The 13,586-nt window shown below is 51.7% G+C and overlaps 2 protein-coding genes across 13 annotated transcripts in view; one reads left to right on the top strand and one right to left on the bottom strand.

Moving 5' to 3' along the window:
• The window catches only part of LOC125685583 (zinc finger protein 664-like), a 233,337-nt gene that overhangs the window by 213,957 nt on the left and 5,794 nt on the right, over positions 1-13,586 (bottom strand). For 5 of the 12 annotated variants that reach the window (XM_048928726.1, XM_048928771.1, XM_048928767.1 and 2 more), the window contains exons 1-2: positions 13,061-13,357; positions 12,067-12,148 (exon numbers count right to left, since the gene is read on the bottom strand). The exons of 2 other annotated variants lie outside the window; for them this stretch is intronic. In XM_048928726.1, the coding sequence (XP_048784683.1) occupies positions 12,067-12,148; positions 13,061-13,080 (102 nt within the window). In that variant the 5' untranslated portion in view covers positions 13,081-13,357. Of the gene's footprint in view, positions 1-8,636; positions 10,943-11,047; positions 11,159-11,749; positions 11,877-12,066; positions 12,149-12,385; positions 12,544-13,060; positions 13,358-13,586 lie in introns of those variants that run through there. 5 more of the 12 variants (XM_048928773.1, XM_048928772.1, XM_048928769.1 and 2 more) reach the window with 5 other exon arrangements.
• Positions 1-13,586, top strand: part of LOC125685593 (zinc finger protein 501-like) — a 121,404-nt gene that overhangs the window by 79,844 nt on the left and 27,974 nt on the right. The gene's annotated exons all lie outside the window — the stretch shown is intronic.

A 13,586-nucleotide genomic window follows, 5' to 3' on the forward strand; every position in this document is an offset into this window, starting at 1 on the left:
GAGAAGGTGTGTGCAAGACCTCCTGCATCAGGGCCTTCTCATTTGCTGTGCTCAGCTAAAGCTGCTGTGCTAGGAATGCAGTTGGCAGGAAGTGGAGGTTGATTTTGGTGAGCCGGTGAAGCTGTTTTTCCCATTATTTTTTTCCTGAAAGAATGATTTTAATGGTGAATTTCCCCCCATGGTTTGTCACACGTCATGTTTAATTGCATTAAGAGTTAGAAAACTCATGTGCCTCTGAACTCCCCTGCTTTCCCTTTGCTCTGGGGAAAGTCCTTCTGTTGCAGACATGAGTCTCTGCAGAGTTGTGACTGCAGCGCCCTGACTGCAGTAACAGGATTATTTCAGATGTTACATTGGTTTGTATTGCTTGTGGTTGTGAAATTCTGGGGAGGGAGGAGGGGGCCTTCCATTCTCAGGTTGGATGTTCACTTGGGAAGCTTTGTCTTGGTGAATTCTACCAGTACTTGCATCCACCCCGCAGAGAGCAATGTCATAGACACCTCTGCACTCATGGAATCAACACAGCCACAGACGCAGCTCCCAAGGGAACAACCAGCCCCCCAGGTGCCCATGTGCAAGGCTGTTATGCGTTATTGGTTTTTCACGTTGGCATCCAAAGTTGGAGGCCCTGTGTGCTGCAGCATCATCAGCATGAGTGAGACGTGGTGGGAACGGTCCTGTGACGGGTGTGCTGTGTGTGATGGATGCCCACACAGCAGAGCAGGTGTGAACTATTGTTTCAGCCTATTGAGAACAGGGAGGCTAACATGGTTTCCACCAGGCAGCGAGTTTATTCCAAGAAGATTGTGGCAACCCAGATGGAGGGGCTGCTCAGAAATGTGTCTGTTCAAGTCTCTGGCTTCAGGGACTGCTTGAGCCTGCTGCTACCTGGGGAAGATGGCAGGGATTACACCTGTGTGACATGTGAGCAAGTGGATGAGTTACTCCAGCTGGTGATTGAGCTCAAGGAAGAGGTACAGAAACCTAGGACCATCAGGGAATGTGAGCAGGAGATAGACTGTTGGGGTGACTGGCTGGCATGTCAGAGGAAGGGGTGCCAGGAAGACACCCTCACAAAAGCCCAGCCCCATCAGAGTAGGACAGACCTGACTGATGAGGAGGGTTGGACGAGAGTCCCTACTCAACGTCATGGGAACCCGCCATGCCTGCCTGCCCCGCTTCCCCAGATCCCCCTTAGCAACAGGTTTCACATGCTGGAAATGGAAGGTGAGGTGAGCAATGAGGTGATGGAGGATCTGCCGAGGAGGGAGCCTAAGGCAAGGAGGGAGTCTAAGGCGAGGCGGCCATCCCCATGCCTCCAGACTGCCTCTGTCAGGAAAGAAAGAAGGGTGGTCGTGGTGGGTGACTCCCTTCTCAGAGGAACAGAGGGTCCCATATGCAGACCAGACCTGAGCCACCGAGAAGTGTGCTGCCTTCCTGGGGCCCGGGTCAGGGACATAAGCAGGAAAATACCAAAGCTGGTGAGGCCCACTGATTACTTTCCATTGCTCATAGTTCAGGTGGGCAGTGAAGAAATTACTCAGACAAGCCTACGGGCAATGAAAAGGGATTTCAAGGGTTTAGGGCGCTTAGTTCAAGGTGCAGGAGTACAAGTACTCCTTTTGTTCTGTACTATCAGGGGCAGTGTGAGACTCAGAGCTTGCACGGAAGGTGCAAGCAATGAATAACTGGCTCAGAGGCTGGTGCCGAGCCAGAAACTGGGTTCTTCGACCATGGGGTAGTTTACTCGGCCCCTAGCTTGCTGTCCAACTATGGAACCCACCTATCTCAAAGGGGACAATGAATCTTAGCTCAGGAGCTAGTGGGGCTCATCGATAGAGCTTTAAACTAATTATGACGGGGGAAGGGGGACAGCACAGGCCTCACAAGAGAAGAGCCTAGGGGAACGATTTTAGAGCTGGGAGTGAGGCAAATGACTCGGCTCAAGTGCATGTGTACCAATGCACGCAGCACGAGCAACAAGCAGGAGGATCTGGAAGCGATTGTGCACCAGGCTATCTATGATCTAGCTGCTGTTACTGAAACATGGTGGGACTGCTCCCATGACTGGAGTGTTGAGATCGATGGCTATAAGCTCTTCAGACAAGGATAGAACAAGGTAGACAAGGAAGGAAGGGTGGTGGTGTGGCCCTTTATATTAAAGACTGTTTTGATGTTGAAGAGCTTGAGATTGCAAATGATAAAGTGGAGTGTCTATGGGTGAGGGTCAGGGGGAAGGCCTGTAGGGGAGACATCGTAGTTGGGGTCTGTTATAGACCACCAAATCAGGATGAGGAGATGGACGAAGCATTCTATGAGCAGCTTGCGGAAGTCGTGCGATCGCCAGCACTCGTTCTTGTGGGAGATTTCAACTTCCCTGATATATGTTGGAAATATAACATGGCTCAAAGGAAGCAGTCCAAGAGGTTTCTGGAGTGTGTGGAAGATAGCTTCCTTACACAGCTGGTACGAGAGCCTACCAGGGGTGGTGCCCTGTTTGACCTGCTCTTTGCTAACAGAGAAGGACTGGTAGGTGATGTGAAGGTTGGAGACTGTCTAGGGCCGAGCGACCATGAAATTGTAGGGTTCTCTGTTCTTGGAGATGTCAGAAGGGTGACTACCAAAACTGCTATCTTGAACTTCCAGAGGGCAGACTTTGACCTGCTCAGGACGCTTGTAGCATGGGTCCCTTGGGAGTCGCTCCTTAAGGGTAAAGGGGTCCAGGAAGCCTGGATGCTCCTCAAGGTGAAAATCTTAAAGGCGCAAAAACAGGCTGTCCCTGAATACCATAAGGCGAGCCGTTGGGGGAGAAGACTGGGGTGGATGAGCCGGAAATTACTGTCAAGGCTCAGGAAAAAAAAGAGAGCCGATGTCATTCTGGAAGAAGGGACAAGCTACTACGGGAGATTACAAGGAAGTTGCTAAGGTATGCAGGGAGGAAGTCCGGAAGGCAAAAGCCCATCTTGAACTTAGATTGGCCACTGCAGTAAAAGAGGATAAGAAATCCTTTTACAAATATATCAATGGCAAGAGAAAAACCAAGGATAATCTCTGTCCTTTAATTGACGCAGCAGGGAATGTGACCCCAGATGACAAGGAGAAGGCTGAGGTCCTCAACGCCTTCTTTACATCTGCCTTTAATAGTCAGACCAGTTATCTTCAGGGCACTTTGTGCCCTGATCTGGATATCTGGGCTGACACGCAGAATGTCTCCCCGGAGATTGAGGTGGAGGCCGTTAGGGAGCTCCTCCTCCATCTGGACAGTCACAAGTTCATGGGACCGGATGGGCTTCATCCTAGGGAATGTTGGGAGGGAGTTGGCGGGGGTGATTGCTAAGCCGCTCTCGGCTATCTACCAGCGCTCCTGGTTGACTGGAGAGGTTCCAGAGGATTGGAGGCTTGCTGATGTGACTCCCATCTACAAGAAGGGCCATAAGGAGGATCTGGGAAACTACAGCCCTGTCAGCCTGACATCAGTACCAGGGAAGGTCATGGAACAAATCCTCCTGGGAGAGATCACACGGCTCGTGCGTGACGTCCACGGGATCAGGCCCAGCCAGCATGGGTTCATGAAAGGCAGGTCATGTTTGACCAACCTCATCTCTTTCTACCACTGAGTCACCAGACTGGTAGATGAGGGAAAGGCTGTTGATGTAGTCTACCTAGGCTTCAGCAAAGCCTTTGACATGGTCTCTCACAGTATCCTTCTGTGGAAACTGGCTGCCCGTGGCTTGGACAGTTTTACCCTCCATTGGATAAGGAAATGGCTGGAAGGCCGTGCTCAACGGGTGGTGGTCAATGGAGTGAAGTCTAGCTGGAGACCTGTTTCAAGTGGTGTCCCCCAGGGGTCGGTGCTGGGGCCCATCCTGTTTAATATCTTCATTGACAACTTAGATGAAGGGATTGAGTGCACCCTGAATAAGTTTGCAGATGACACCAAGCTGGGAGGTGGTGTCGATCTGCCTGAAGGCAGGGAGGCCCTGCAGAAGGATCTAGATAAGCTGGATCGCTGGGCTGAGGTGAATGGGATGAGGTTTAACAAGGCCAAGTGTCGGGTCCTGCACTTTGGCCACAATAACCCCATGCAGACTTGGGGATGAGTGGAAAGTGCTGAAAGAAAGTGGAAATCTGTGAAGAGGAAAGGTAGCTGGGGGTGTTGGTTGATGCTCGGCTGAACGTGAGCTGGCCGTGTGCCCAGGTGGCCAAGAGGGCCAACACCATCCTGGCCTGCATTAGAAATGGTGCGGCCAGCAGGAGCAGGGAGGTGATCATCCCCCTCTGCTCAGCTCTGCTGAGGCTGCACCTCGAGTGCTGTGTTCAGTTTTGGGCCCCTCACTACAAGAAAGACATTGAGGCCCTGGAACGTGTCCAGAGAAGGGCAACGAAACTGGTGAGGGGTCTGGAGCTTATGGTCTTATGAGGAGCGGTTGAGGGAACTGGGATTGTTCAGTCTGGAGAAGAGGAGGCTCAGGGAAGACCTCATTGCACTTTACAACTTACTGAAGGGAGGTTGTGGTGTAAAAGGGTCTGGCCTCTTCTCCCAGGCAAATAGTAGGACCCGAGGAAACGGCCAGAAGTTGTACCAGAGGAGGTTTAGGCTGGACATTAGGAGAAACTTTTTCTCTCAGAGGGTGGTCAAGCAGTGGAATGGCTGCCCAGGGAGGTGGTGGAGTCACCGTCCCTGGCAGTGTACAAGAGGCACCTGGATGAGGAGCTACGAGATCTGGTTTAGTAGTTTGTGGTACTAATAGGAATGGGAGGGTGGTTGGACTAGATGATCTTGCAGGTCGTTTCCAACCTTGTGATTCTGTGATTCTGTGATGGCTCTGGGATCTCCAGGTTGGAGATGGAGGGCAGGTGAGATGGGATGGGGTTGCTGATGATACTGGTACTGGTGGGCTGCATGGAATGGAGCTTGTAGTTAGTAATGGCATGGTTGAAAGCCTCTGGGTATGAATGAAGGGACAAAGAACTGAAGTGGACGTCACTGTGGGAGTCTACTATAAGCCACTCAGCCTGGATGATGATACTAATTAATTATTCTTAATTCTTTCATGGAGTACCTCAAGATCATCCTTTCTTGTCCTAATGGCTCAACAACATCCCAGAAATTTAGGGATTGTAGCAAAAGGCCAATGAGCTCTGTGGTTTTCATGTCTATCTGGTTGCATACAGCAGTATCAGACAGTGGGCAAAATGCAGTGTGAGGGAGATCATTTTGCTTTTCAAATCTTCCTGCTGCTGATGTTATCTGCAGTGACAATGGCTCACATTCTTTGAGTGGGGAAATGTAAAACTGCAAATTGAGAAGGAATTCAGTGAGTGCTTGAAGTCCCTTACTACCCTCTGTCAAATGTGGCAGTAGGAAGAGCAAAAGGTTGACTGTTCCTAACTCAACTCAGTGCTTCAGCAACTGGGAAGAGAGAATAGCCAACAGCATTACAGTCACAGCAGGTGTGATTGTCAGGCTACCATCTATTGATGCTGTGCTCATGATCTTTAACTAAAGCATGTAACACACCCATGGCAGTGGTGTTAAACAAAACAATTAAGGCATCATGAATTCAACTTTTTCTTGAATGGGGTAAGCTGTTCAGAATTCCCCTCCAAGATGATTCTCTGTTTTCTTTAACAGCATCACATGGGATTGCAAATGGAAATGCTGCCATCAGAGTCTCTAAGCATGTTACTGCTGTTGTCACGGAGTCTGGGTTCTTGAGCTCCGTGTGCCCGGATCTGATTTGCTCAGAGGGACACGAGATTTTTGTTTCATCTCTGCACAGAGATGAGACTGAATGGTTCGTGCACAAGGCTAAGGTGCCTTCTCTGTGTCACAGGATTTCTTTTGTGGACCAGGAATGCAGGATCACCTCACCTCCGAGTTACTGACAGCATTTACCCACGTGGTAATGGTTACCAACTCTTCATTTGCTCAGTTCTGCTCGTAGCAGAGGGAGGCGTCTGCCCTCAACATCCACGGTGCCACCAACCCCTGCAGTGTCCCTGTGTCATAGATTTGAGTCTCTCAGGCCAGAAAAGGATGAGGGTCAGGAAAATAGTCAGAACTGATGTCCCGAGAAGCACGTTGAGAATGCAGGGCAGGGGGCCAGATAGGGCACTGCATCAGTATCAGTGCCACGAAAGAAGGATGGAGAGTCTTAGTAATTGGGGGCTCCTGGCTGGGGAGCACTGAGGCTCCCATTTGCTGCCTGGCTGAAGGGGCAGGGTCTTATCAAGGCTTTGGGTATTCTGATCTTGTGCAGAAACGGGGTATGTGGGCTCCTGATGGACTCCAACTGAGCAAGCAGAGCTCACGTGTGCTGGGAAGCAAGCTCTCTGCATTGATTACCAGGGCTTTAAACTAGGTCCAAAGAGGCAAGGGAGGGGAATTCAGTGTGGCAGAGAAGGGCTGAGGGATGTTGTCACTGTTGGAGATTGCAGGGAAAAACCTCTGAACCTAGGTCCCATAGGATTGTACCGAGACTCCTCAGTAAAGGTCCTGTTGCCAATACTCCATCCAAAATCTTCATGCGTCCCTCTCAGGGTAACTGCACCTGCTGCTTCCCTAAAGTGCCTGTAGACCAGGGTGAGTAGCACGGGAAATAACAGGATGAGCTCTAGATCTGTGTATAGTTGCAGGGCCATGATCTCACTGCAATCATGGAGATGTGGTGCAACAGCTCACATGATTAGAATGCTGCCATGGAGGGCTCTGTCCTTTTCAGGAAAGACAGGCTGGGGAAGCGAGGTGGAGGAGTTGCACTTCATGTGAGAGAGCTACTAGAATGGATTGAGGTGCACCCGTGAGAGGGTGAAGGACGTGTGGAGTGCTTGTGGGTGAGAATTAAGAGCAGGGCTGGTATGGCCAACATTGCTGTGGGTTGTACTACAGTCACCAGATCAGGAGGATGAATTCCATGAGGCCTTCTACACGCAGCTGGAAGTAGCCTTGCAATCCCATGCACTGGTTGTCATGGGGGACGTGAATCATCCAGATATCTGCTGGGTAAGCAACATGGCCAGGCACACACAGTCCAAACAGATCCTGCAATGTGCTGAAGATAGTTTTGTCACACAGTTGTTGGACAAGCCAACAAGGGGTGGGTGGGGTGATTTTGGACCTTGTTCTTTCCATCAGGAATGGGCTTGTTAGGGATGAGAAGTTTGGGGCAGCTTGAGATGCAGCAATCATGAGATGGTGGTGTTCAAGATCTTGTGTGGAAGAAGTAAGGCAAAAAGTGGGATTGCTGCCCTGGACTTTCAGAGAGCCAGCTCCAACAATTTCTACTTGGACGTAACTCATGGGCTGGAGTGCTTGAAGGTAAGAGGGCCCTTGAGTGCTGGGCAACATTGAAGCAGCACTTCTTCCAAGCTCAGGATTGGTGCATCCCTAAGAGTAGGAAATTGGGGAATGGATGCGGGAGGCCTGCGTGGATGAGCAAGGAGCTCATGGATAAGATCAAAGGGAAGAAGGAGGTTTAGAAGAAGTGGAAAAAAGGGCCTGTCCCCGTGGGAGGAGTACAGGTGCGATGTCAGAGCCTGCAGAGAAGCAATGGGGAAGGCTAAAGCTCACGCTGAGCTGAAGCTTGTGAAGGAGATCACAGAATCGTAGGGGTTGGAAGGGACCTCCAGAGATCATCGAGTGCAACCCCCCTGCCAAAGCAGTTCCCTACCCCAGGTCGCACAAGTAGGTGTCCAGGTGGTTCATGAACATCTCCAGAGAAGGAGACTCCACCACCTTCCTGGGCAGCCTGTTCCAGCGCTCCGTCACCTCACCTAAAGAAGTTCTTGCACTCGTTTGTGCAGAACTTCCTATGCTGCAGTTTCTGGCCGTATCCCCTTGTCCTGTCATCTCTGTTGCTGGGGATCCCCAAGCCTCCCATCACCTTGCTTCCTCCCCAAGCATTTTCCCTTGGAGCTGTGAGTTTGTCCATCCTCCAGGGCTCTGCTGTACCTCTCTTGCAGAAGACCAGGCTCTGCTTCCTGGGATGGAGGAAGCAGAGCTTCTCAGTACTGCAATCATCATCCCCTTGCAGCTTCTCGGGGGTCAGGAAGCCTTCACAGAGCTTCACCTGAGGACATGGGAAGCTCCTGCTCAACAAAATCAACCTCCACTTCCTGCCAACTGCATTCCTAGCACAGCAGCTTTAGCTGAGCACAGCAAATGAGAAGGCCCTGCTGCAGGAGGTCTCGCACACACCTTCTCAAGTTGAAAATAAAAACCTTAAAGCTCAAAAGGGATCACATGCAAGGCAAGCATGCACCCGAGAGCACTCTGATATCTCTGTGCTGTGGGGATGAGCTGCTTGTGCACCATGTGGGTTTGCACTGCCTTCTGCTCAATCCACTTCCAGAAACTTGGAGAACAAGCTCAGCTTTTTCTACTTTTATTGGAGACAAGGCTCGGTGTCACACTGCTGCTCTGAGCAACAGAAACACAATGCAGCACGGCTAGGAAGGATGATAGGATTGTATGAACAAAACGTCTTCTACAGAAGCAAGCACTGGTCTGGAGGAGGCACACAAACCAAATCCTGCTTGCACCTTTCCCTCTCCTCATTTCACATGCTGACATTCATTGTAAGAGCAACAAACAAGACTACACTGAACAAAGATTCAGAACAACTCAGCTTCTTTATTCATCCTCTACACCTTCCACTACAGATGATTCTCAGAAAACCTCCAAGAGCCACGTTACTGCTCTCCTGACCCTTCTCTCAGGTTCATCAGTGCACTCACAAATTACTGAGAGCAACACATGCACACAGACACACAGAACATCCCTGCACAGCCACTTCTCCTTAGGAAACGGCATCAAAAAGCTGCTGGCAGGAAGAGCAGAAGAAACCGGGCATGGTGAGAGAACTGCTCTGGGTAGCAAGGAAAGGCCATCTGAAGCTCCTGGGTTAAGTCCCTTCTGCAGAGGGTGCCAGTCGTGCACCAGGAACACTTGTAGGGCCAGTGAGGAACTCTGCCCTCTGCACAAAGCCCTTCTCACATGCGAGGCATTTCTAAGGCTTCCTGCCACGTGAACTCACTGTACTTCTCCCAAGTGCAGACAATCTGGTAGCTCAGCAGGTTTGAGGTGTGGCCAAAATTCTTGCAGGCTGCACATTTGTAGGGTTCCTGATGTGAATCCACAGATGTGTGTTGAGCTCCCAGCTCTGGACACACCTCTTCCTGCAGTCAAGTCACTCACTGGGACTCTGCACTGGTTTGTTCTCTGGGATCTACTGAGGGTTGAGCTCCAGATGAAGCTCTTCCCACACAGCCTGCAGACAGGATTTCTTCCTTCCTGGTGACATATCAGCCCAGCTGAGGTTTCCTTTGGGTCCTCACCTGCTACCCCACAGCACAGGAGTTTCTACGGGGGAAGTAAGAGGTGACTCTCCTTGCACACAGCCCTGGCAGAAACGTGCCACCTGGCAGAACTTTTTGACTGGCTGTGACACATCCCGCTCTGGATTCTCCTCTGTATGGCCACTCAACACAGCAACTGCAGCTGAAGGAGAGCAATGTGCATAATTCTCATGCAAAGAAGGAGAAAGAGGATTTAGATTGGCCGCAGAGCTCTTCCTCTGCTCAAGGGATTTGTAAGGTTCATCACTACACAAATCCATAGTTGGTCACCAGGCTGGGGCTCTGCCTGAAGCTCTTCCCACATTCTGGGCTCTGCAGGCTCTGTATCTTGTGTGGCTGTGCTGATAGGTAACGAGGCTGAAACTGCTTTTGAAGGTTCTCCGTATCTTGAGATGCTTCTACAGCCTGTGTGCGGTGTGGATGTGCTTGTGGGTATTGAGAATAGATCTGCGTGTAAAGCTCTTCCCACACTCAGGGCACTTGTAGGGTTTCTCCCCTGTGTGGAAGTGCTGGTGTTGCTTCAATGCATAACTGTACTTGAAGCTCTTCCCACACTCAGAGCACTTGTAGGGTCTCTCTCCTGTGTGGATGCGCTGGTGCCGCTTCAGTTCAGAACTGCTAATGAAGCTCTTCCCACACACAGAGCACTTGTAGGGTCTCTCTCCTGTGTGGATGCGCAGGTGGTAGGTGAGTTGGGAACTCCATTTGAAGCTCTTCCCACACTTATGACACTGAAATGGTTTCTCCCCTGTGTGGGAGCGCTCGTGGCGCTTCAGTTCAGAACTGCTTTTGAAGCTCTTCCCACACTCATGACACTGAAATGGTTTCTCACCTGTGTGGATGCGCAGGTGGTAGATGAGCTGCGAACGGCTTTTTACGGCCTTCCCACACTCAGAGCACTTGTAGGGTCTCTCCTCTGAGTGGAAGCGTTTGTGCTTCTTCAAATCAGAACTGCTTTTGTAGCTCTTCCCACATTCCGTACACTTGTAGGGTCTCTCTCGTGTGTGATTGCGTTGGTGGTAGGTGAGTTGGGAACTCCACGTGAAGCTCTTCCCACACTCAAGGCACTTGTAGGGTCTCTCTCCTGAGTGCATACGCTGGTGCAGCTTCAATTCAGAACTGCTTTTGAAGCTCTTCCCACACTCACAGCACTTGTAGGGTCTCTCTCCTGTGTGGACGCGTTGGTGGTAGGTGAGTTGGGATCTCTTTTTGAAGCTCTTCCCACAGTCAGTGCACTTGTATGCACTCATTGCTGAGCGTACACACTGGTGGTTAACGATGCTGGAATCTTTTTCAAAGCTGTTTCCACACTCTGTGCATGGATTCTGCTTTTTCTTCTGGCACACATCCTTGCTCCTGGGTTCTTCACGCTCCTTTTGACCTATGTTCGAGTCCAGTGGGCTCCTTCCTTTCTCTTGCAGACACTTTCCCAGTGGCATCGTGGTGATGTGCTCAGCCTGACCTTGCTCCACGCCTCCTTGGACATCCCTTCTGATTTTTTCCACACAGACACCACCCCACCGCCTTTTGGACACACCACTTTCCTGCAGATCCTCCAGTAGATCTGTAACCCCAGTTCCTGCTGGATGAAAGAGGAAATCCAGAAATAGCACACAGTGCCCAAAATAAAACACACACAGAGATGGCTCTTCCAGCCCCAACCTCCTCCTTCCCTCCACCACCTCACCTGGGCTGAGGTCTCCTGGCACGGCCTCAGGGCTACGCACATCTGGGATCCAGGGCTCTTCCCCGCCTTCAAGCAGGGAGATCAGCACTGGTCTGGGGGCTGGAAGTGGAGCTTCAAGCAGAGAAACAGGGGAGATGAGAACATTTCCATCATTCTGGCACAGTGCCTGTTCAACAGCTCTACTCTGTGTCCCTCCCCAGGGAGAAAACACACTTGGGGCCTGAATGACACTGGGCCCTCAGCTTCCTTTGCAGCAAAGAACGCTTTTACAACTCTGAAAATTAGGAAGGGATATTCTCTTTAAAATTCACTTGTGAACGGCTTGTTGATTTTCTGACAATATATCAGTGACCAAGGCATCAAAATGTCTACGGCAAGTGAATGGAAAATCCTACACTGTAAAGGAGTAAGCAGGGAGTCATCTGTGAGCTGCAGCTGGTGGCACAATATAAAGCCCCAATGGAAGGGCTGGTTCTCTCCCTCCTGGCTGATGCCTGCTTGCCAGCACTGACTCTGGGGCGTTTGTGAGCCTGCTGTGCATCCTAATCCCTTCTGAAACTCATGCTTCTCAGCATTTCCTTTGCTGCTGTTGTAGTTATCAATATGGAACTGCATGGTGATCATTCAAGGCCCGGCCTGCAGAGGCTCATTCTGCACTGCCAAAGGTGCCCTAACGAGGAGGAAAGGCAGCAAAGCCCTCACCCAGCGAGGCCACGCACTGGTACGTCTCCAGCATCACGTCCCGGTAGAGCGCTCGCTGCGCAGGGTCCAGCAGCGCCCACTCCTCCCTGCTGAAATACACGGCCACCTCCGCAAAGCTCACGGGCTCCTGCAAGCAAAGAGGCTCCTTGCTGGGAACAGCCAAGGCCCAGGGAAGCAGCTCAAACAGCACACAAACTCCCGTCCCAGCCGCTTCTCTGGCCCCAGCACACACACGCTGGCTGAGGCCACCTCCCTCTCCCCCTGCATTCACATCCCTCACCCCTTGGCCTCTCCTGCCTGCTTCCCCCAGCCCCTACCTGAGATGGATGTGCTGTGGCCATCTGCGGCTCTCCTGCAGGTGAGATGACCATTGCTGGAAGGCAGAAGTTGAACCGGAGCCTGCAGGGACAAGAGAAGTGGGAGGGGAGCTGTGAGGGAACGCAGCAGTCCCTGTCCCAGCCCAGCCCTCCACAGCCCATCTGCGGGGCACTGCTTGGGGGATGGTACAGCAGGCCTTGCACAGGAAGTCAATCAGCAACAGCACTGGTAACTCTCTGGCTAAAGCTGATTACAAATCACAAAGCACACTCAAACAGGGACTTAAGACAAAGCATGGCAAGGAGTCAGTCATCTTACCCCTAAACAGGGTGCAGCACAAGCGCCCCTCAAGCTCTTCTGCACAGCAATTGGCTGAACGACAGGATCTCCCCACAAGCTGGGATGTCTCTCAAGGTCACAGCTGTACAGAGATCCCTCTCAGCTTGCTATCAAGACACCTTGCTGACACAGATCTTCTGTAAGAGGGGCTAGGTTAGTTTGGAAATTCATGAGCATTTCTAAAGTTATGTGTTACAGTAATGATTTCAAGGTAATCACAGAATCATACAATAGCCTGGGTTGAAAAGGACCACAATGAACAACTAGTATCAACCCCTCGCTTTGTGCAGGAATGCCATCCACCACATCGGGCAGCCCTGAGCCACATCCAGCCCGCTCTCGAATACCCCAAAGGATTGGGCATCCATGTCCTCCGTGGGTGACCTTTTCATGACCCTCACCACCCTCTGAATGCAAAACTTCCTCCTGATATCTAACCTAAGTCGCCCCAGCTCAATTTGAAAGCATTCCCCCATGTCCTATCACTATCCACCCACGAAAGCTGTCGTTCCTCCTCCACTTTATGCATTTCCTTCAAGTCCTGGAAGGCCACCACGAGCTCTGCCCAGACCCTTCTCTTCTCCAAGCCAAAAAATCCCACTTCCCCCATTGCACCAAGAATGCCGCGGCGGATGCGTTACCCTCCTCGCCCACCTGGGGGCGCTGCTTCCCATTCAGCTCAGCACGCACACCGCGCTCGCTTCCCGGGGACCTTCTCAGCACCGTGCGCCCTTTGCACGACGCAGCCTGGGCTGCACTTTGCTGACGTGCAGCTCGGGCGCGTTCTCAACGTGTGCTGCAGTCAGCCCACAGACCGCCAGCTTTTCAGCGTCTATTACACAGGCCAGTGCCGGACCTGCTGCAGATGCTGGACGTGCTCAGGGCCCGCAGCTGTGCGCTAAAGGCATCTGCAGATGCCGGGAAAAAAGCCTTGGCAGGGGTTTGCACGATCCCAGGTGAGCCATCAGCCCAGCGCTAAGCGCACAAAGGGTAACCCTGAAAGGGCCGCTAGAGGGAGATGGTGCCTGCTGGGTCCCTGAAGGGAAACTGCGGGCTGCTGGGGAGGGAGAAGGGAGTTTAAATTCCCCCCTTGGAGGCTTCGCATTCAGACGCTCAAAAGGAGGCATCGGGGAGTTCAAAACTTCCATCAATCCTTGCGTGCAGAGCTGCGGAGCGAGGT

Source organism: Lagopus muta, chromosome 28, assembly GCF_023343835.1.
Source record: "Lagopus muta isolate bLagMut1 chromosome 28, bLagMut1 primary, whole genome shotgun sequence".
Classification (NCBI taxonomy): domain Eukaryota; kingdom Metazoa; phylum Chordata; class Aves; order Galliformes; family Phasianidae; genus Lagopus; species Lagopus muta.